Source organism: Letharia lupina, assembly GCF_014066315.1.
Source record: "Letharia lupina isolate WasteWater1 chromosome Unknown contig_27, whole genome shotgun sequence".
Taxonomy (NCBI): domain Eukaryota; kingdom Fungi; phylum Ascomycota; class Lecanoromycetes; order Lecanorales; family Parmeliaceae; genus Letharia; species Letharia lupina.
Genome location: NW_023502996.1, coordinates 69,543 through 91,348, shown reverse-complemented (window position 1 = coordinate 91,348; position 21,806 = coordinate 69,543). Strand labels below are relative to the sequence as shown.

The following is a 21,806-nucleotide window of genomic DNA, read 5'->3' as shown; positions in this document are numbered from 1 at the left end:
AACAGATCGGCTCAAAAGGTAGGAGACATCTGTGCTATCGAAAGTCTTGAGTTCTTCTCAAGCATTTCCAGCAATAGCCTCTTCAGCGGGATCCTGATGCATCTTCTCCTTCGTCTCTTGATCTTGTCCCGGGTCCTGACCCTCGTCTATCTTCTCTGCCTGGGATCCTGTTTGCATTTTACGTATCTGTTCTTCCACTTCAGCGCGATCCCTCGTGTCCACCGTGCCGTTGTACTCCTTGTCCATCCTCTCCATCAACTCCTGACCTGGCAAAAGCACGGCCCGATCAATCGCCATCGGCAATCCTCTGTGGCGGCCCCTGAGCATCACGATGATCAATATGAGCTTACTCACAGTATGCCATGCGCCACAGAAAGAGTACGTGTCATATGGAACCCCCGTGCTCTCACCGACGTTACCGAATGCGGAGACGGTGTCGAAGAAGACGGCGTACAGGTCGAAGCCCGGGGATGGGATTGAAAGTGCGTCGCGCTCCACGATACAGATAAGGAAGAAGCTGATGAAGACCCACCATGCGTCTGAGGTGAGTTGTCTTTGCAAGTGCGTCTGAAGAAATCAGCCGATACTACTTGATAAAACAAACAGCAACGACGCTTACTCCAATGTACGAGCGCTCCGACGCGATTTCATCATCCGCTTTCCCCGGTACCTGCACCCCAAGCGATCTTTCTTCGTATATATTGGTCGATCGGATCGACATGATGACTGGAAGTCCTGATATGTACATTGCACCAGTGTACAATACCAACAAGGCAGGGGCAATCTCGCTGAAGTTGATAATGTACATGCCAGCTGTGCGCACGCCTGATGCTTGGAATAGCCCACAGATCGTTCGATTTCCGGGCGGTAGGCTTGTAATTGTGGGGTAATCAATCTGGAGAAGAATCCAGAAGATCCAAAGTAGGAGATGGAGCGAAATTTGAACGGCGGTGAGATACCATGTGTTGATGGACGGGAAGAGGAGAATAAAGCAGCGACGTGGATGCTGGAGCAGGAACGTGAGACTGTGGTGTAACTTTGAGTGCGTAGGGACGATTTTGGCCGTTGTCCATATTGTGAGTCGCAGGAAGCTGGGGAACAAGGTATTTCCTGCCCATGTTTCACCACCAATAACGATCAACGCGAGATAGAACCCTTGGAACGCTAATATGGTGTCAGCACCTGAAGCTACGAACAACAATCTTTGACCTACGGATCATGCTTTGATTGAGCAAGTCAAGCCCACAGTTGCTGTAGGCGGAGACGACCAAAAATGAGGCCCACCTGGCCAGAAATCAGCAACTTCGTGAGCCTTCCTCGTTTTCCAGGTTGCCACTTGCCAGCCAGGGCTAAGGTTGCCGGGTTGTTGATATCGAACGATATCTGCAACGCTATCCTTGTAGCTCCATGGAACCATTATCGCCAAGGCCAATGCAAGCCAAAAGATGGTGTAGACAGGCAACAGCCACATAAGGACACCTAACGCTCGGTACTCCACACCACCAAGCTCTTGAGCCTCGCGTTCACTGAGGGAGTGGAAGCGACCCTACTCACTGTTAGGTCTAGATTGTACACTGAGGTGCAAGATCGTACTTTTCGGTCGAACGATGGCTTGAATGAAAGGTGGTGGTGCGGTCGTTCTCGGATCGGACGGGCTGGAGCTGTGAACTTCGAAGTGAACTTCCTACTGATCTCCCACTCCCATGGGTACGGAAGTCCACCATGACCGATCTCGTGGTGGCTTCTGCGGTCCTGAGTCGTGCTGGTCTGTGATAGGTGCGTGCCACCACCTCGAGGTCGTTTTTGGATGCCAGAAGAAGTGGAATGACTAGCACCGGTGGTCAAAGATGCCACTTTGCCGCTCTCCTCTCTACCAATCCCATCGACGATCTCCCTTGCAGCCTTGGAGTGTTGGAGAAAGTGCTTCATATGCTTCCGGAAAAAGTGCCGCCTTAGCCAGGTTGTAGCGTGAGCAGTGATGGTCACGTTGCCGAGTAGAACAAGAAGAAAGAGGATGGACTGCTGGAAGCCCGTTATGTCGCTCAGATTGACCGTGGACAAACCTGTGGCAGTCATGGCACTTGTACAAAGGAAGATGGCGTCGATGTAGCGAAGCTTGAAGAGGGCTTCGGCATCGCCACTGTTACCGTTGACGCCGCTACCGTACATGATGACAGACGAGAGGATTATGGTCAGGAGGAAGTAGATGACGTGCACGCGATAGAAATTCGTTTGGAAGCAGCCACGTCGGCTCAAATAGGGTATCATGGCCCTGACGCGATCCATGATGGCGATAGTGGATTGAGAGTACGAGGAAGGCAGCAACTTGGAGCAATTGGGGAAAACAGGCTATCAGGAGAGAAGGGAAAAGAGAAAATTGACAGATGTGCTGATGCCGGTGAAGGCATCCCTTTGGCCAAGACCAAGGTTCCAGGAGATGCGCACATGGCGACATCATCGTGGTCGGAAATCATATGCGTCATGTCGAGAGGCATCTAGATAAGGTATGTACAGACCGAAGAGATACGAATGAATGCAATGCAATGCAATGCAATGCAATGCAGTACCAAGAGAGGAAGGAGAAGGGAGAAAAAGGATATGACGTCAAGACATACTTATCTGTGTGCTCAAACAAAACGATGCAACTTTGATGGGAAAGAGGTTCCCTCGTTCCCCTCCCACATGGCATGGCATGGCATTCATGATGCGGGAAGCCCGTGTATGTTGGACCCGAGCATCTGCGTACCCAATAGAGTACAACATTACGATCGTACAAGATCATGCATCTAGGCTGCATAAGGCTCATGCATGGCAACGTTCGGGTGCGGGGCTCCAGGCTTTAAGACTCCCTCAACTCTACGGCTTAGTGTTGTCGGAGGAGATTTAGTTCGTAACAGGTTCGATTCCTATTGGCGCTGGTACAATGGTGTTGCGGTGTGTCTTATTCTCTGGCAGCGCCAATACTGCAGTGTTGTCGTTGTATCATTTTCTCCGAAGATGGTGGGTTTCGATCCCGGTTATATTTTAATCTGGCTTGGGTGCAGTAGCGGGAGTGATCATCCTTATCGTGTGGGGGTACGCATCTATAGTTGCGGTCAAGGTTAGAGGTATCTAATTCGCAATCGGTTCGATTCCTATTGGCGCTGGTACAATGGTGTTGCGATGTTTCGTATTTTCTGGCAGCGCCAATACTGCAGTGTTGTCGTTATATCATCTTCTCCGAAGATCATGGTTTCGATCCCGGTTATATTTTGATCCGGCTTGGGTGCAGTAGCGGGAGTGATCATCCTTATCGTGTGGGGGTACGCATCTATAGTTGCGGTCAAGGTTAGAGGCATCTAATTCGCAATAGGTTCGATTCCTATTGGCGCTGGTACAATGGTGTTGCGGTGTTTCAGCACATATTTTCTAAGAGGCTTCCCTCCCGCATGGCACCCAGGATGCGGGAGGCCCGTGTACTCGGGCCTCTGCGTAATACAATGGTACAACAGTACTAGATTATGCACCTAGGCTTCTTGAGGCTAAAGATCCCCTAAACCCTAAGGCTTAGAGAATGATCGTGGGGGCGATACACTCGTGCGGCTACTGTTGATGATGTAGTCTTTCTTAGCATCTGGCAAAAAATGCTCCACCAATTGAGTTATCTTTCGATTCACTGAAGGACTCTCAGTGAGGGTTCCATGACCGGGAGAGTATATTCTAGGTTACTCTCGAGGGGTGGTTCCTCAGTCAAAGAGGCGTACGGCCTAAACTACTCTGAGGGCGGTTCTATTGGGTGAGGATTTCAGGTCCACGGAATGTGGCCTCGGTGATATTCTCATGTAGTGGGACGGGCTCCCCTGACTCCTCTTGTAAAACAAGAAAAACAACTTCAAATCTTAGAGGGTTCCATGACCGATATGGACTGGTGGGTACTCCCCCTATGAGAAGGTCCTTCTCGTTCCAGTCCGCCAGGTCACATCATCTCCTCGGGCTTATTTTCTTCTTCTTCCTTTTCTATTCTTTTTTTGTTTTGTTTTGGGAATCATTTCTGTATGCAAACTAAAGCCATGACGATTATGATAACAACATGATCATGGGCCTCGTCCGCTACACAGCCGTCTCCGCCACCCTTTCGACGTATAACCTATCGGACTCAATCTTTCCTCGTAGACCTCAAACCAATAGACATCATCGTAACGTTCGACATCTAACCCTCCTCGTAGACCTTAAATCAATAGACATTATCGAAACGTTCGATGTCTAACTCTCCTCGTAGACCTCAAATTAATAGACACCATAGTAACGTTCGACGTCTAACCCTCCTCGTAGACCTTAAATTAATAGACACCATAGTAACGTTCGATGTCTAACCCTCCTCGTAGACCTCAAACCAATAGACATCATCGTAACGTTCGACATCTAACCCTCCTCGTATCCCTAGAAGCTTTTGTCTCCTCCGCTCTGTTTTCCTTCCGTTCTTCGTAATCATCCTCTAGGAAGTCGTAATTTGCCCTGTATCTATAGCCAGCCGACAGTTACATGCAGCTCATTGCGTATGTGGTTCGCTGTCATATTATCCCGCCGGACTAACAAGAGTCTCGGCGTGAGAACTCTGCACAGAGGCGTGAATTCTGAGAGAGAAATGGGCGCGGCGACAGTGATAACGTTTGTGTGGCGAAGCTCTGGCACTTCTGCCTCGCTCGTGGGACACGTCGTCCTCAAGATATCTTCAAGATTTACTTTTCCGGAATCTCTGTGCTCAGCAGTATGTACCATCAAATCTTACCATGGACACATATTTCGTAAAATACGTACCAAAGCTACATTTCCATCGAACCAGGTATCATCCCTTGAACGCATTCTCACCGCACTTTTCAGGCAAAATCCTTTCTTACCTGGCGGAGATAGCGCCAAGAAAACAACAGAAACACATACACACGCAACGACCTTGATCACATTCACTAAAATCATCGTTCTCGACCCAGCGCAGCAGCAACCGAAGGATCAAGCCTCAGCACTGCCTACAGAAACCGCGCGGGAATTCCACCATCCGACCAACTCACTGAAAGAAGACGAGCACACACACACACTCGCAAACAAATTCGCAAACAGATTCAAACCCGCCGTGACGTTATGGCACGTAGGTGATAGGCGGGCAAATGCAATCAACCAAGATGAACAGACACAGTACAGAACAAAACAGAATAGAATAAAACAAATAAAAGAATAAAAACATGATCGTAAAACCTCACAGAAACCTCACAGAAACAACCAACCAACAAACCAACCAACCAACCAACCCCCAAAAAACCCCCCCCATACTCACCCACCTCCACCCTACCACCCCGGCCCCCGCAGCCCCATCTCCTTGGACCGATACCACCGCCCATCCGCCAGCACCAGCACCCACCACTCCCCGTGCCGGTCCTGCCTCGTGCCGCCGAACCGGGCTCCTTTTTTCGCCTTCGCGGCGGCGTTTTCTTGCCCGTGTGCTTGTGCTTGTGCTTGTGCTTGTGCTTGTGCTTGTGCTTGTGCTTGTGCTTGTGCTTGTCCTTGTCCTTGTCGGTGTTGGTGTTGGGTGGTCGTGGGCGGGGCTGTGGGTGAGAGGGAGATGTCAGCGTTTGTGTATCTTCGTCTTTTTGGTTTTGTTCCGTGTGTGTGTGTGTACACATTCATGAATAGGCAGGTAGGTAGGTAGGGAACGAAAAAGGCCAAAACAACTCTACTCACCAGCACCAGCACCTCCACCAGCACCACCCCTATAATCCCCCTTCTCCGCCGCCGGAAAAACCCCGTACCCATTCTTCTTCTTCTTCTTCTCCTTCTTCATCTCCCCACCGACCCCCACACCCGGTTGCGCCTTCGCCCCAATCTCACTCAACGGCGCGAACCGGAACGGAGCCCTCGGTCCCGGCCCGGGCTCCTCCCTCCGCGCCCCGGCGTAGACGGGGTTGGCGGCGAGGATGCGGCCGTAGCGGCCGGCGAGGTCTTCTTCGGGGCTGGGGCGGGACGGGGCCGGGCGGCGGGGGAGGGGCGCGAGGGAGGGGTAGGGGAGGAAGGTGGGGGTGGGGTTTTGGGGGATGGGTCTGGAGATTTTGCGGGGGGGTTTGGAGGGCGAGGAGCCCATTTTTTTTTTTTCTGTTGGGGGGATTGGTGGTGGTGGTGGTGGTGGATGCTGTGGGTGTGGGGATGGTGTTGATGTTGATGTTTGGGTGTGGGGATGGTGTTGATGTGGAGCTTTGGGGTGTGTGATTTGGATCGAGAGGTTTTGAGTGAGACAGATGGGAGGCCGTGAGGTGCTCTTGACTCGAAAAACGTTTTGCCATCGTGCGTTGTTGTTTGTGCCTTTTGATGCGACTTTGTCGAGATTCCCTTGTCCTGTTGGCCGTGAGGGATGATGCTGGCTTTGATGATGGAAATGCGCTTTGTCATTTGTTTTCCCACGATCTCAATGCTGACCTAGTAGATAAAGAAATACCGTCTGAGCTATTTTGAAAGAGGACTGAAAGGCGCGACATAGGAAATGGTTTGAAGAAAAAAGTGACTCTGTCTAGAAGATTGAGACAAAAGCTATGTATAGTGGGTATCAACACTGATTGAGAAGAAAGTGTGCCGACCTTGTGGTCTATATAAATCATGAATTTCCTCATTAGTACATTATCCGTTCATGCTGTCCTTTTCGTTTTCAACACCGACTTCACCATTCTCAATGCCAGCCCCACCCTTCTCAACCTCACCAGCTTGCTTCTTCGGAGGCTTGATACTCTTCCATTCGATGCAAAGAGCCCCAATGATGGATAAGCATGCCATTGCCAGAGACACGGTGAACGTCTTTGTCAGAGCTCCATTGTAAGCCACAAGCACTCCATGAAGATTGGATGGGTCAACAACATGTCTTAAGTCGGTAGCACCCGTGTTGACAACGACAGCAGGACTGATGCCAGCGACACTCTTCAATCCGTTGACGAGTTGATTGGTGAAGACGCTTTGTCCAACCGAGACGAAGATGGCACCGCCCAATTGTTGGCAGAACATGACAAGGGCGATACCGATGGGAGCATCCTTCCTAGAAAGAACCGCCTGCGCAGCCAAAGAAGCCTGTTGCATGCCCAGACCTAAGCCAAAGCCGAATATGACCTGGTATCCAATCCATTTCGGATGCAGAGTATCTGGTGTCCATGTGGTAAGCAGACCGGCGCCAATGGACATGAGAATACTGTTGGCAATCATGAACGGCGAATAGTATCCAACCTTGGTGACGAGGATGCCAGCAGAGATACTCGAGACGACGACGGCGAGTACCAAGGGAATGGTGTCAATGCCGGACTTGATGGCGCTAACATCCTTGATAGCTTGGAACCAGATTGGGAGGTAGTAGATCAGGGTCATCATTGCTGAACCGACACAAAGTTGCGACCACATACCAGCGGCTATACTCCGTTGTGTGACGATGCGTGGAGGGACGGTGGCGGTCTCTCCTTTCCAGATCTGTACGCCGATGAAGACTGATATGCAAAGGACGAAGAGAATTAATAGGGCAATGATACGTCCATTGCCCCACGCGTAGGTTGATCCACCCCATTCCAGAGCTAGTAGAAGACAAACGATACCCGCGACGAAGAAGACGGTTCCTATAGGGTCAAGCTGGAGGACCTGCTGCCTCCACGGCGTGCCAGCTTTCTTGGCTTTTGGTATATGCAGGATGAGAATCAGAATGATGATAGCGGCACCGCCGATGGGAAGATTGATGTAGAAGCACCATCTCCAAGACACTTTTGTTGTGAAGACACCGCCCAACAGAGGACCGATGACAGAGGAAAGACCAAAGATTGCACCCATGAATCCTTGTAGAATCGGTCGTTTATGAAGGGGCACGAGGTTCATGATGATGACGATCGCTCCGGAAAAGATGCCAGAGGAGCCACTGCCAGCTACTGCGCGACCGATGATGAATGCAATGGAATTGGGAGCAGCGCCACAGATTGCCGACCCGACTTCAAAGACGCCGATGGCGCAGATGAAGACCCACTTGGGGTTATAGAAAGTGTAGACCCGACCCATGAGGAGTTGGAAGGAGCATGCCGTGAGCATGTAGGCGCTGGCGTACCATCCAACGTCGTTGAGGGAGTGGAATTCATCGGTGATGGTGGGAATAGCGGTTGCGATGATTGTGCGGTCCTGTTGTCTGATTAGGCAAGACTTGGTAGAGGCGCACTGAGTGAGAGGTGTCATACCAGGGCAACGAGGAAGAAGGCCAGGTAGAGGGCGATGACAGTGGGGATGAGCTTCTTGCGGCTGGGGTATTCTGGTTCCGCCTCTGACTGGTTCGTCTTTGCGTGGGTGAGTTCTTCCGCCGCCTCGACCCGTGACTCTTGTATGTTTTCAGCCATAGTCTCTTCATTTCCGGGAGGTGGTATGGAAGAGTCATCGGACTCGGTGTCGAGCGTCTTTCCCATTTCCATCTGGCCCTTCTCTTCAGCCATGCTCAGGTATGTCGGATGTGAATGAGGAAGGGAGAGGCTGAAGCGGGTTTTGTTTGTTGACTCTGATCAGGTAGGAGAGAGGATTCAGATGGGATTCGGAGGAGTCGAGGGGTAGCAGGTAGGTTGAGGTGAGTTGATACGGGACGAATGTAATTGAGTGCGAGGCATGAGGAAGCGGAAGGCGAGCAGGTCTAAATAATAAATATGTTGACATGGGATTGGAAGATGATTCTACACCGTGTAAAGGAGTAATGTGTAGTATATAGTGGAATGGAAGGAAGGATCGGTCTTCGCATTGCGGCCTCGTCATCTCCGTGACCGTGACAGTGTTTTGGAGTAATATGAGTGGATGAAATAATTATGCGAAGAGGAGGAAGCCGTACTATCACCTCGCGCTTTCGGTACGGAGCTATGCCAAAGTCCGCAACCTCGCAGTCTTTCCTTTTGAAGAGTGCCAAGACATCACTAGCAGGGAAGTGAAGCAAGGTTTGCGAGGTCGACTTGCTCAATAAAGTACTTTACCTATGTACTTTACTTTATTGTATTGTGCCAAGGCTCGGTGTCCAAATTTAATATATTGCCGACTTCACATATCCGCGAAGTAGTATTGTTGGATAATGTAAAGCTCTGCTAAAAGACGAGCTGAAATGTCTGAACTTCTAAAAGCAACTTATCACTCGCAATCTGAACAACAACGCTGAGACATAGAATATTCACAAAGTCGGCAATGTATTTTGACACCGACCCCTCGTGCATTAGTCTGCATTATCCGCACGATCTACGGACTAAGCTTTCTGCCCCACCTAAAGTTGGTGAGAGACGATAGTAGCGAGGAATAAGGTAAGTAAGATAAAGACGAGGAAATCTAGCGAGTAGGATGTCATTCAATTGGCTAATTATCCATTCAAGATTTAGATATTCGCTATAGAATAGTCGTGCGTAGGCTCGCTAGCACCAGGGAGTTCACCTCGCGAGGGGGGGGCGCTAGGGCGGCATTAGTCCAAGGTAGACGGGGGACCGTGGGAGGGGGGCTGTCCCGAGTCAAGCTGTAAGCGAGCCAGAGGAACCCAAACCCCTCGTCAATCGTAGATCTCGATCCTTGGGACATCGCAGCTTCGAGTTTCTATAAACGAGACCACTGGCGTTCAAAAAAGCAACAGACGTCGCTCCATGCCAACGCACTTTTAAAAAGGAAGCCATTAGAAGCCTGGCTAGAAGTAGGGTTCAATACATTCATGGGCATCAAGCGCAAGGAGAGAAGAACCGTTGAATAGGAGAGGTTCAAGAAAATCCTTTGGCGGATAAGAGATCTGATCTTGGGTGCTTTCGTTGTCCAGTGCAATGGGCTTCACACTTGACCATTGCCACTTTCCAAGCCAACCCCCCCCTCGGGATCTGCACTCGTCTCGCAATGCAATGTATACGCACGGAGAGAACAAGGGCCCAGCAACCAAAGGTAAGGTAGATACACTGACAAGATCCACAACCTGCAGTATTCGCCACGACAGCATCATTCGCGGCCGGACCAACCGCAGAGAAATGGACACAATAGCGGCTCTCAAAGTAACCCTTGCAAGTCTGATGGTTGAAAAATCGAAACACGTTGACAACGAGATGGACAAAGTTATGCGTGAGATCGTGCCAAGACCTGCAAGCGGACACGTTCCGCGAATGGTTCCCCTTGGTCTATCTATCCAGACGATGCCGCCCGCGATGGTCAAGTCGTCGCATTCGTCGATGTCGATCATGTTCTCAGGTCCTTCTTAGGCGTGATGGAAATTGGAAAAAAGTGACACCGCCCAAGTCGAGGGTCCAACCGCCGGAGAAGAGCCAGAGGAGTATATCATCGCTTGGGGATAGATTCGCGTCTGCGTCAAGGACATGGGTGGGACCGAGATGGTAGTTCTAGATCCCAGGGGCGACTTTGAGGAGGGTTGAGGCAAGATTCACGGTTTTGTGCATGGTCGTCCGGGAGACGAGGTCGGAGCAATCGATCGTGTTGCCGGACGGAGTGTATATGGCCGCCCCGCCAGGGACTGGTCTTGAATCAGTTGACTGGAGCGGAAATGTGGTCGTTATTCTACTGGGAGGCCGGACGATCTATCGGGGTGAGTACGTATAGAGATGTTTGAGGTGTCTGCAATTGCCAAAGTAGCGGACTTTTGATTGACTGCAACAGCTCGACCTTGTGATACATCGTTGGCAGTGTTTGCCCCATTGGATGTGGATACTACGGCTTTTAAGACCGAGGAGCCGTATTTATTAGTACTAATTCAGTCAGGCTCGTAGCTGTCATCATCCGGGTTGCTGGTAGTTGGAGCAGCGAGGGCCGTGGCGAGCAAAATTACATTGGCAAAGAGTGCCCGCGTTGATTCACGTTATTCACCGGATACGTTTCAAGACACGTTAGAAAATTGAAATTGTGATGTTAACACAGCACCAGTGGAAAGGGAGAAAGGAACGTCTTGGGAATGTGCCCAGAGAGTGACAGATATTCTGACTGACCCGAAAGAAAGGAATTGTAAGCCCGGCACCTCAGGGAAAATCAAAGCAGAAAGGGACAAAAGGGTCTTTAATGGATAATTCCATGTTTAAAAACACGGGATATCAGAGCAAAGGGGGATCATAATGAGATGACCTACCACACACGTACTAAATGGGATCCACGAGGGTTTGCCGCACCGGAATTTGTTTACGCGCTCCTATCTGGGTCAGACATCAATCAAGACTACACCTCACCTCAGTGCGCATCGTCCTTGGTACCGTAGGACAAGTCGTCCGTCGAGTGGGAGTGAGCTGGTTCGATTCGCTTTTCCTTTCTTCTTCTGTTCACACGTACAGATGGAGTCCCCAATCCCGACAGAGCCAACACGATCGCGAGCGTCATTCTTCGGCGAGCTGGTAGATATTACATCTCCTGGCATTTGGGAAGACGAGGTTCGAAGATATCCAGGACGGAACACCTCGAGTCGGTACAGCGCTTCGCCGCGTCGTCGTGACGAGGTGGATCGGCGGAAAGATTCTGGGGTTTGTGCCTTGGGAAGAGGGGTTCGAAGGGGGTCCTTCGGCGTGCGTGGTGCCTGCTGGGCTTGAATTGCCTTGGCGTAGGAGGTATAGGCTGGGTATCCAGCTTGTCGGGATATGGTATCGGGTTGGTGGATTCGGCGTTTTTGGGTGAGGTTTGAGACTTTGAGACTGGTGTTGAACAGATCGTCCACTGGGGAGTATTTCAGCGTCACTGTAGCTACTCTCTTTTCTCCTTTCCCGCTTATGCGTGAGCTCGCATCGTTTGGAGTATGCCATTGTCCAAAATCGAACTTCCGTTTCCAACCACCGATATCCGTCAAAGCAGCCACGAGATCCTCGTCCCACGCCTCTCACAATCAGGCTTGTACCACGCCTCTAGGATGCCCCTCCATCAATCTATACCAGGCCGACAACCCTAAAGTGTTGAAAAAACGTCGCACTCTAACCCGGCGTGATCAGAGGGGCTGGATTGGAAACCAGCGACTTCGACAGCGGTCCGGACGATCGATGCTCGTTGGTGAAACATGGCAGTTGGACGGACCGTGTGATGACGACTCATACCTTCCTCGGTCAGCCTCTAGACATTATTGTTTCTTGGGTCAGCTGGTGAGAGTCGCGGCCGGTTTCCGGAGCTGCGGACTGGTGTGCAGTGGAGGGGCCGGGCTTTGTGATGGTGTTTCTAGCTCCTGGAGTTTGATGGGTAGGGAGTGTTTGGACGCCTGGAATGTGAATGTTTTTCTCTCGAGGAGCGAGGTTTATAAGGAGGGCTGGTCAGGTTGTTGCTCGGATCGCGTATGAGCAAGGTGATGTACTATGCTTAGGAGGACAAAGGTCGTTGGGATTTTTTAGTTCGTGTGGCCAGTGCATATTCCTTGTTGTAATTGCCGTGACTAGCTAACGTGCACATGGTTTGAATTATGAGAATTCATTGTTATGGTCACAGCAGAAGATAGAAGGGCGAGCAGAAGCGACATCAGCGCCACATTTTCATCATCCGTAAGTCGTGCTTGTCTTCTTCCGGTGCGTCCACATTCGAGCAAATTGCAAGATTCCTCCGATCGACCTCTCACATCTGTTCAGTGCAACATCCTTCGCAGCGCGGCCCTAAACTCCTCCATCGCCTCTTCCGCGCTCACATCATCGCTTTGACTTCTTATATACCCATAACTAGTAGTCAGAATGCCCTCCGAGATCTCAATAAGTTCAATTGCAGCATCAACCCTCCCTTTCGTCGCACCCACCGCTTCAAGCCAATGGAATCCATCGCGATACAGCTGCTTGGCAATCCTCTTCGGTCCACCCCACATGATCTGGCAGTCGATGTGCAAGCGTGTGAGGTTCACGGCGCCGGCCAGCAAGGTGAAGGCAGGGTGGTTGAGCGCTTTGTGAGCTTTCGTATAGCCCCAGCCTTTGATGGTGAGGTCAGTGAGGGTGGCGCGATTCTTGGGGCCAATGGTGGCGAGGAATGCGTGCATGGCCGTGGTGTCTTCAACAGCGAAGGTGTTGCCGGCGTAGAGGATGGGTTGGGCTTCGGCATAGATTGCGCGGTTGAGAAGGAGAACATTGGGCGTGAGGACGGGTATGGTGGCAGCTGGGGAGGTGTTCAATGGAAGTGATTGTGGCTGGTATCGGTAGGCGCGACTTCTGCGGTAATAGCCGCTTGAGTTGACGGTGTAGGGGACTGAGCGTTGGATGGTGCGGCGATATTGTTTGGTCTTTGAGATAAGAAAAATTCCGTCTGGATCTATGAGGGATAGAGCGTAGATTTGATTCTTGAGCTCTGCTGGGAGCGATGTGAATGGGAAGATGTTGCGTTTGGGGAGGGTCTTGGTGGAGACAGCGGTATGGCTAGATTTGAGCTTCTAGAGTAGGTTGTTAGACGACATCCTGGCCGTCAAAGACCGCCGTGATGCTCTAGCGGACCTTTCTTGACCTCGCCGTGAGTTTCTCATCTGAGGCAGCGTACTCGTCGTCTACTTCTACCTCATCAGAGCTGCTCTCGTGGTATGAGATTTCAGCTCTCTTGCGCTTTGGGTATGCTCGCGTGGTCACTGCAGTGGTGGCCATGATTGATTTGTCAATGAACAAGAGAAGATATGTGGGGAAAAGAAAAGAAAAGAAAAGAAAAGAAGGAGATGCGCCAACCGTTGCTTAAGTAGAGGAGGTATGAAGTGAATGTCAGGTGACTCGCCGCTCGAAGTGGCTAGCTTAGGCACAGCTTCAGGCAGCGGCCTCTATTGGGAAAGGAGGAAATTCGTACTCATACACGGCTACAACAGACAGTTTCAGGCACCACCTGCGCTTACGAGTAGAATAAAGTCTTATTGTATATTGTTGTTGTTGTTGTTGTTGTTATTATTTAGTGATGAGTATTCCGAATGACTTGGGAGAATGCGAGTGCGAACTCGCAGTGAAAAGTGAATGATAATACTGCTCTGTGTAACTGTATCGTGTACTTGTAATTTACGCATATCCACTAACACCTACTGGTGGTACTCCACTTTTAAGGCAACAGCCGAAGCCTCGCACATGGGCTGCCAAGCCTCCAGCTAGTGCCGGTCATAATTTAGACCGCTAGTATCTCCGATCATGTTTACGCCAAGGCCAGCTGATGTGAGCTACGGGCTGCTTCACTTTCCCGCTCCTGCTTCTTCTGCCCCCGTTCATTGCCCTGCAATCCAAAAGCCTGAATCGCATCCCAGTCCTTCCGACTCACGTTGAAGGCCTCTGTGAAAGCTTACCCTGCCTCCATAATGTCGCAACGCAAGTCTCGCGCCCCTTCCGGCTCAGATGATGACTCCTCGGGCCCTCGCATTCCCCCAGTTCCTCAAGGAGGTCGAGGAAGGCGCTCAGGAGGCGATGACTTTGAATCGCCAAAGAGGCGCAGACGGCATTCCGGCCGAGGGTACGACATGCCACGGGAAAAGCCACTGCCTTCGAAAGTGGAGCTGCAACTCTGCGTCTTCCATGGCGCCCCTTCCCATCGTTGGCGCACTGCGCCTTTCACTTTTGACAGAAGGAGGGATGATGATCGAGAGCTATGGGAAGAGATACGGCGGGTCTACAGGGATGAGCTGCAGGGTGTATGGAGGCGAATCCTTGGGTTCAAGAAATTGAAGCATATCATCCCGATTGAGGTACAGAGTCATTCGCATCACGATGTATTCTGAAGTTGGTCTCAGACATTGTGCGGAGCCAGTGAATGTGGATAATGGCATACATACGGAAGACGAGGTGTAGGAGGAGCCACGTCATATGGGGCGGGACTGTGGTGCAACCTCAAGGAGCAGGCAGAAGCTGACACCTCTTCCTCTCCTAGTACACCCCTAACGGCGTCCCCATCGCCAAAACCGCCAAAGACGACCCAAATTCACACTCCTTTATGCACGCCGTCCACCACCCTGATCGGATTCGCCCAGCTCACGAATGGGTCGACTGGTTTACCGAATTTAAAGCCGGTGACCGCGGAAAACCTGTTGGGCTCGAATTTCAAGAGGGTCTATGGGCTGAGAAGCTCGCTATAATCGCTATCTTGATTACCATTGCCATCATCATCGTGTCGATTGTGTGGGTGGTCAAAGGAGGACAGCTGCAGACCGTCTTCACAGTCATGGGATTTGTGCTCAGTGGTGCTGCTGGTGAGTGTTCCTGGGGATGCAGTAAACCTGATGGTGCTGCGCTGACACCTGGTATAGCTGAGGTAGCTTTGGTGGCGCTCTACTTCCAAGTGACGACGTCGAATTAATTATTCGGAGACATCCTTTGCAACAACATTGCTCGCAAGCCTCGATGTGCAAAACCTACATTGAAGAGTGAACACCTAGAAAGAGGTGTTGGAGTAGAAAGAGGTGTTGCAGAGGGAGGTTTTTTGGGAAGAGGTGTTCTAGGAAGCGTTGTTCAGAAAAAGGTGTCCCATAAAGAGGTGTCCCATAAAGAGGTGTTCTTAAAAGAGGTGTCCTAGAAAGTGGTGTCCTAGAAAGAGGTGTCCTAGAAAGATGTGTCCTAGCAAGAGGTGTCATAAGGAGAAAAGTTCTCACAAAGGCCATAAGGAAGAAGCGCCGGACAAGGACAAAAAGCAGCGAGGAACACGCGGGAAAAGCAATCGTCGCAAATACCCTCAAGGAAGCTTCCCGGTCCGAGGCCAAGAATGTGGCCTGCAAAGGTTCACGAAGGAGTTGCTGCCGTTGCCTGCGACATTGAACGGCTTCTCGGGCTGCCCGCTCTTAGGTCCTTGCGACAGATGTCGCCGACGTGCATGTCCGTACGTCCAGTCGGAGAAATGGCGCTGTTGTTTTCGTATGGAGGAAGGTGGAGGGAGGATGATTCAGCCAAGAGAGATAATACCACTACACACGCTGTTGAGAACGTGACAAAGTTGCAGCGTTGGGTAGGAGGGAGGTAGCGAATGAGATGTCGCATGCGAAAATGGTACAGTGAGGATGTTACATTCTTTATATAGGGTATAGAGCAGCTGCGATACCGAAATACCACCCCCACCCGCAGGACGCCCTAGTTTCTATCCACGCCAAACAGGTAAGACCCCAACGCCTTCGCTCGAGATAGATATAAACCACAGTACTGTACCGATACAATCTGCCCAGTCGCGAGAGCTCGAAAACAGTCAAGCCTTCCTCCAACCACAAACACCGTCGCTAAAACCAAAGTACGCACATATTATTAGTACAAATCTCCATCACCACCCAGCCAAGATGCACTCGCAATTCAAGCCTTCCGCCAAATCGCCCCCACACTCGTAATAACCACCGAATCGTCATGTCCCCAGAACCCAGCCAGGACCCAGCCGCTCCTCTCGTCCGGCGCCTCCTGCTCCACGCTCTTGAGCCCCGCCGGCATGCTCACCTTCCCCTGCCCGTACTCCTTCCAGCTCGTCAGCTCCTGCCCGTGCGCGTCCAGCACGATGAGGGCCGCCACGCAGCCGGACCCTTGCTCGTACTCGACGCGGACCTTGCTCGCCGCGGCGCGCTCGAGGTCCGCGAGCGGCTGCGACCAGAAGGCCGGGTTCGCGCTCGCCCGGCCGCCGACGGCGTGGTGCGTGCCGTCGTCGCGCGCCGTCGCGGGGCTCTCGCCGCCGGTGCTGAAGCCGATGGACGAGAGGCGCCCCTGGCATCGCTTCGAGTGCGTCTGCCGGCCGATGACGGCGAGCCAGTTGACGGAGCGGCACTCGTGCGCGTGGAAGCGCAGGCGGGTGAGGCGGTCGAGCGTCTTGGCGCTCCGCTCCTGGTCCAGCGTGCAGAAGAGGCTGTCTCGGCGCCGGTGCAGCCAGGAGGTCGGCACGGGCAGGCGGTCGCCGATCAGGGGCGCGAATTCGAGGTCCTCGTCCCGGGCCCACAGCCCGATCTTGGACACTTCCTGCGCGGTGAGGAGGCCGTAGTTGGTGTCGCGGCGCACGAGGTCGGCTTGCTCGCGGATCGTGAGGCCGTGGTGCCGGATCTGGGGGGGATGTCAGTTCACCGGTTCAACGCTCAGGGCGCGAGTGTATCGAATGGGTTTGCACGCACCGGCATCCTTTTCCTAACCTCCCCGGGCCAGGCGTATGGCACCGGTCTTTGGTTCCCGTTCCCGTCCAAATCGGCCAATGACGGGTTGTAGATTAGGTCCTTGGTCACGTCCGTGATCTGAGTGAGCCCTTTGCGCGCCAGCAGCCTCGCCTCGTTCAAGCTCTGCGGCGTCAACGTGATCGGGTCCGGGACATCGGTGCCCGGGTCCCGCTCGCGGTAGCGGTCCGGGCTCTTCATCATCTCGGACAGCTCGGCCCAGATGTCCTTGTACGCGAGGAAGGCGCTGAAGAGATCCTGCGTGTACAGCGAGCAGAGGTCGTAGTCGAGGATGCGGAACCGGTCCCCCGCCGGGTTCCGCGCGTCGGCCTCGTTGAAGCTCCGCAGGCTCGTGTACCGCGTCAGGACGGCCGAGGTCCGCTGCGCGCACGTCTGCACCAGGTGCGGGAACCGCGTCGCCACGTCGACGACGGTCGCCAGGTCCCACTTCTCGTCCGCGGGCTTCAGGTCCCCGCCGCCGGCCCAGTTGACGGAGATGGTGGTCTCGGTGTCGTCCCAGACGTCGCTCTTGCTCTTGTCGAGGCCGTTCTTCGTCCCGACGGACAGGCCGGGCGCGGCCGCGATGGCGATTTCGGCCTCGGCGGCGGCTTTGACGGCGGAGACTTTCGACTTGTCGCTCACCTTGATGCTGACGATGGCGCTGAACTCGCCGCCTTCGGTGAAGCCGCTGATGAAGCAGTCGCCGAAGACGTCGGTGAATTTGGAGTTGTCCATCTCCGGGATCGGGTTGAAGGTCATCTTGTCGGCGACGGGGGAGGTCTCGTTGGTCACTTTGACGGTGACGATGTAGTTGAGGTCGGACTGGTTGACCTTGTTCTCGTTGACGACGGAGGCGCTGCCGGAGCCCTTGATGGTGCCGTATTTGATCGAGGCGCTCGACGAGATGTTGAGCGCTTGCACTATGTCGGACACGTTGTCCACCATGCGCGAGGAGTAGGTGACGATTTGGACGACGTTCTTGTGTGGCGGGGTCAGTTCGGCTGGGCGGACCGTTGTTGTGGGGACGGAGAGGGTGTTGGGACCGGTGGCGTAGTTTCCGGGTGCAGACGAACTCGAGACCTTTCGCACCATGGCGACTGAGTGGGAGGCATCTGATGCTAGTGATTCGGTGCTGCTTTTTGGGTTTAGTGTCGTGTCGGCGGATCCTGGGTGCAGCGGTGAATGGGGAATGGCTGGCTGGCTAGAGCGGCGGGCGGCGATGGAGCTGCTGCTGAGGCGGGCCTTCCTGGCGGGCTCGATGAGGACGGCGTTTTCGATGCAGATTTCTTGTGTGTATGAGTTAAAGCTGGTGAATTGTTAGTGAGTTATTGTTGTCGGAGGTGAGGAGAGAGAGGGAAGAGAGAGAGAGAGAGAGAGAGAGAGTTACCCTTGTCCAAGCCTCATGGCATTCGTGTACGGTGCAAGGAACGACATGCCGCTGGAACCTCGGGAGTTTCTCTCCGCTTTGCTGCTTTGGTTAGCCAGCTTGTCGACGGGCTTTCGCCGGTTCTTAAAAAGCCAGATCCAAAGAAGATACGAAGAGTGAGCCTTGTCTTGAAGGCTATCGGACTGGAAGGGGCAAAAGTGTATATGCGATGGTTTTGGAAGTAGACTTACGAGTGAGAAAAAAGTTGTTAGGAGCGAGTTTGTATAGAGAAGTTATATATCCAAGAGAGCTTATGATTATAGAGAAGAAGTCTCTGATGATCACGGGCAGCCTCAACGGAGATGATTATTTTAGAAGACCACAGGGCTACTGTAACCCATTATATGTGAAAAGGATTTCAGGCCTCCATCCGATGAGTCAGTTGTACCAGGAACGATATTGATGAAACATGACGGTGGGGGCTGTATCACGAGATCGAAGGCAGTCAGAGCGAGGTAGCATCGCAAAAATAAGCAGCGACGGCCGCAGTTGACTCCGTGACCGTGAGCCTCTAACCGGTGCAAAGCGCTTCCTAGGCAGTTCAAATAAGGAAATGGAAGGAAGCGTAAGCGCCAACCCAGATCGTGTCAACAGAGCTCGCCATTGGCTGTTTCAGAAGCGTTTTCGTCTTGGCTTTGAACATGATAGGTGGAAACATAAAGAATACATCAGGCATGGAAATGTAGGCATTTTCTGGCCACAGATCCTGTAACATAGCCCACTGAAACAGATGAGGGGGATGCGACCACGAGGTTCAGCCGCACGGAAGGATCGAATCTTTCCCGCCGTTCATGTAAAGTTGCCTGGCACAGCGTCGCACACAGCCTTCTTGCTGAATCTTGATATACTGGGCTTACTAGCTACCCGAAAAACAAACGAAAAACGGCGACCATTTTCCATCGGGTGTTCAGTGAGATGATTTTTGTCGAGTGTACTGCTCAAGACCACCCTAGGATTTTTGATCTGACTTGCCAAGACGTATGGGGTTGACTAGTCGCATGGTGATGCCAGCTACGTGGACTTTGCTAAGTTAAAAATAGTGAGGACACATACAGGTGCTGATCAGATTACTCCATCTGACGCTGAAAGAACGACAGGATTGAAAGGTAGGATTCTGTTGCGGCTGTCAGCTGCGGGCTTCATATTCGGCTAATCTTCGGTCTTCTCGCGGGGTCGTCGTCTCACCACTCCCCCAAAACTTGCACCTTCACCTCAAGATCTTTCGGTCGGGGAGTCAAACCGTTCCTGACTGTCATCACGTAATCTGCATTCGCAAATCGAGTCTCCAGTGTACCAGCCCATGCAGCAAGTAGGCATGCAAATTCCCCCTTTGCGAAGCTTTGCCCGATACAGCTTCGCGGTCCATGCAGAAATGTAAGAAACGCATAGTTACTCTCGATACCTCCTGTATTCGCTTTCCCCTCGCCTAACCAGCGATCCGGGTTGAAATTGCCTGCGTCCTCGCCCCAAAAATCCTTGTTGGCGTTTGTTGCCCATGGGGAGATGAATATCGTGGTGCCTTTGGGTATGAAATGACCAACCAGTGTGGTATCTTGTACCGCTACCCGAACGGTGATTGGAACGGGCGAGTAGAGGCGGAGGACTTCGTTGCAGACTGCGTTGAGGTAGGGCAGGCTGTCTAAGTCGTTTGAGGTGATGGAGGATGTTGGAGACCGTGGGTCTGGTAGTAAGGAGCGCACTTCGTTGCGCAGCCGGGTTTGAATCTCGGGATACTTACACAGCATGCATATCGCAAAAGATAGCGCAGAGGCAGTGGTTTCATGGCCAGCGATGAGAAAGGTCATCAATTGGTTGACCAGACCCTCGTCCGTGAATCCGCCGGATTCGATTGCTACCGAAAGAATGTTTCTAGCAGCACCTTCATTCTTGCTGGCCAAGTTCAATTTCTCTTGCTGCACGAGAGAGAAGCATGTCTTTTTGATGACTTGCGACGCCGCTTCGAAGTCGCTGTTACGTTTGATACTGTTCCAGAATTAGCCATGCCCGTAACGCCAGATTCAAGAAAGCTTACGGCAAGACCCTCACCAACCACGGGGCGATAAAGAAGAGAGCAGCCATAATTTGGCCACCCCGACCTGGCGAGAAAATCGATTTGTATGTGCGAATGAGCTCGTTATCTGGGTCTTTGATGGAGTCGAAGTCTCTTCCTAGACCTGCAAGGCCAATGATGTCGAGTGTGGCTCTACTAGCCCAGTCCTTGACGTCGATAGTTACATTCGGCTCATCGTTATCACGGCAGCCGGTCTCACTGTGCAAAATCAGGGCTTGGATGAGCTCGCTCGATTTACTCCAGAAGATGGGATAAAGTTCCTTGATATGCCTGAACGCGAAAGCTGGCATGAGGTCTTTTCGTTGTCTCTTATGTTCTTCCCCTTCTGCAAGAAATACTCCCACGCCCAGGATCCTTCCCAGGCCCATCACAAGCCCAGGCGGCTTGATGAATTCATATGGCCTTTGGACAAGTACTTCAGCCAGTGCTTTTGGACTGACTGGAATGAGAATTTCTGAGTTGAACATATCGAGGTATCTGATGACACCATCATTTGGGACCTGTTCGGACCAGACACGGTACAGCTCAGCCTGGCCGTTTGGCTCTCGTCTTAGCCTTGAAGATTGGCCCATCAAGAAGGAACCGCCCTGGTGATAGCTAAGCTTGGAAAGTCGGGAAGGGGGGCATTCAAGAGGATGAGGGGAAACAGCAAGTGAAGTGGACAAACCGGAGGCCCTGGCAGTGCACGAAGAGGGCTGAACAGGTTGGGATACAGAAGGCACCGCCACACGAGCCATGCGGCGGTCTCAACAGCGAAAATCTTCAAGGCGGTCATAACGAGATTCCGACTTGGCAGATAGGTTTCATTGTAAAGCTTGCAAAAGAAGGTAATCGCAATAGACGCAGCGAGGAATATTGTGAACGGCGCCATTGTTGCAGAAGGGTTGGATGAGAAGCTTCAAGATTGCTAAAGTTTGACTTGTTGCCGAAGACACTGTACTGCTTGTTTTGTATCAGACACGTTGAAGCATTAGACTTCTCAGTTCACGAGTTTGAACTATTCATTACCGGACGACTTGATGCTGCATCAGAAGGAAATGCCAAGAGGTATGTTGTACATGTTGTACACTCCTAAAGTCATGACGCAATGTATTCACGATCCTGTCTATCAATCGTTTTGGTAGGTCTCTGCTACGCTTAAACAGATTGGAGGAGCTTCTGTGCGATAGTACTCTTTGACAGATGTGGAGCATTTGAAGACTCGAAGTGGGCATCTGCTCTGGTACTTTGTAACGAAGAATCGGTGAAGAGCTTTAGCTTGG

General features: G+C 52.1%; 8 protein-coding genes across 8 annotated transcripts; 1 reads left to right on the top strand and 7 right to left on the bottom strand.

Annotated features, from left to right (window-relative positions):
* Window positions 1–57: 57 nt before the first annotated feature.
* HO133_006811 (uncharacterized protein) lies at window positions 58–2,286 on the bottom strand (the record flags this gene model as incomplete). Its single annotated transcript, XM_037297707.1, has 5 exons — window positions 58–567; window positions 620–1,164; window positions 1,214–1,284; window positions 1,341–1,546; window positions 1,594–2,286. 5 exons carry the CDS (start codon window positions 2,284–2,286, stop codon window positions 58–60), a joined length of 2,025 nt encoding a protein of 674 aa, XP_037146908.1.
* Window positions 2,287–5,319: 3,033 nt separating this feature from the next.
* Window positions 5,320–6,109, bottom strand: HO133_006810 (uncharacterized protein; the record flags this gene model as incomplete). Its single annotated transcript, XM_037297706.1, has 2 exons — window positions 5,320–5,576; window positions 5,713–6,109. The coding sequence occupies 2 exons, from the start codon at window positions 6,107–6,109 to the stop codon at window positions 5,320–5,322; spliced, it is 654 nt and encodes a 217-aa protein (XP_037146907.1).
* A 530-nt stretch (window positions 6,110–6,639) lies between these two features.
* Window positions 6,640–8,465, bottom strand: HO133_006809 (uncharacterized protein; the record flags this gene model as incomplete). The annotated part of the gene is made up of 2 exons (XM_037297705.1): window positions 6,640–8,160; window positions 8,217–8,465. The coding sequence occupies 2 exons, from the start codon at window positions 8,463–8,465 to the stop codon at window positions 6,640–6,642; spliced, it is 1,770 nt and encodes a 589-aa protein (XP_037146906.1).
* A 2,735-nt stretch (window positions 8,466–11,200) lies between these two features.
* On the bottom strand, window positions 11,201–12,018 carry HO133_006808 (uncharacterized protein; the record flags this gene model as incomplete). Its single annotated transcript, XM_037297704.1, has 2 exons — window positions 11,201–11,841; window positions 11,970–12,018. The coding sequence occupies 2 exons, from the start codon at window positions 12,016–12,018 to the stop codon at window positions 11,201–11,203; spliced, it is 690 nt and encodes a 229-aa protein (XP_037146905.1).
* A 550-nt stretch (window positions 12,019–12,568) lies between these two features.
* On the bottom strand, window positions 12,569–13,559 carry HO133_006807 (uncharacterized protein; the record flags this gene model as incomplete). The annotated part of the gene is made up of 2 exons (XM_037297703.1): window positions 12,569–13,354; window positions 13,416–13,559. 2 exons carry the CDS (start codon window positions 13,557–13,559, stop codon window positions 12,569–12,571), a joined length of 930 nt encoding a protein of 309 aa, XP_037146904.1.
* Window positions 13,560–14,245: 686 nt separating this feature from the next.
* Window positions 14,246–15,237, top strand: HO133_006806 (uncharacterized protein; the record flags this gene model as incomplete). Its single annotated transcript, XM_037297702.1, has 3 exons — window positions 14,246–14,629; window positions 14,812–15,130; window positions 15,188–15,237. 3 exons carry the CDS (start codon window positions 14,246–14,248, stop codon window positions 15,235–15,237), a joined length of 753 nt encoding a protein of 250 aa, XP_037146903.1.
* Window positions 15,238–16,214: 977 nt separating this feature from the next.
* Window positions 16,215–18,481, bottom strand: HO133_006805 (uncharacterized protein; the record flags this gene model as incomplete). Its single annotated transcript, XM_037297701.1, has 3 exons — window positions 16,215–16,943; window positions 17,012–18,353; window positions 18,435–18,481. The coding sequence occupies 3 exons, from the start codon at window positions 18,479–18,481 to the stop codon at window positions 16,215–16,217; spliced, it is 2,118 nt and encodes a 705-aa protein (XP_037146902.1).
* Window positions 18,482–19,654: 1,173 nt separating this feature from the next.
* Window positions 19,655–21,415, bottom strand: HO133_006804 (uncharacterized protein; the record flags this gene model as incomplete). Its single annotated transcript, XM_037297700.1, has 3 exons — window positions 19,655–20,456; window positions 20,506–21,131; window positions 21,212–21,415. The coding sequence occupies 3 exons, from the start codon at window positions 21,413–21,415 to the stop codon at window positions 19,655–19,657; spliced, it is 1,632 nt and encodes a 543-aa protein (XP_037146901.1).
* Window positions 21,416–21,806: the final 391 nt, after the last annotated feature.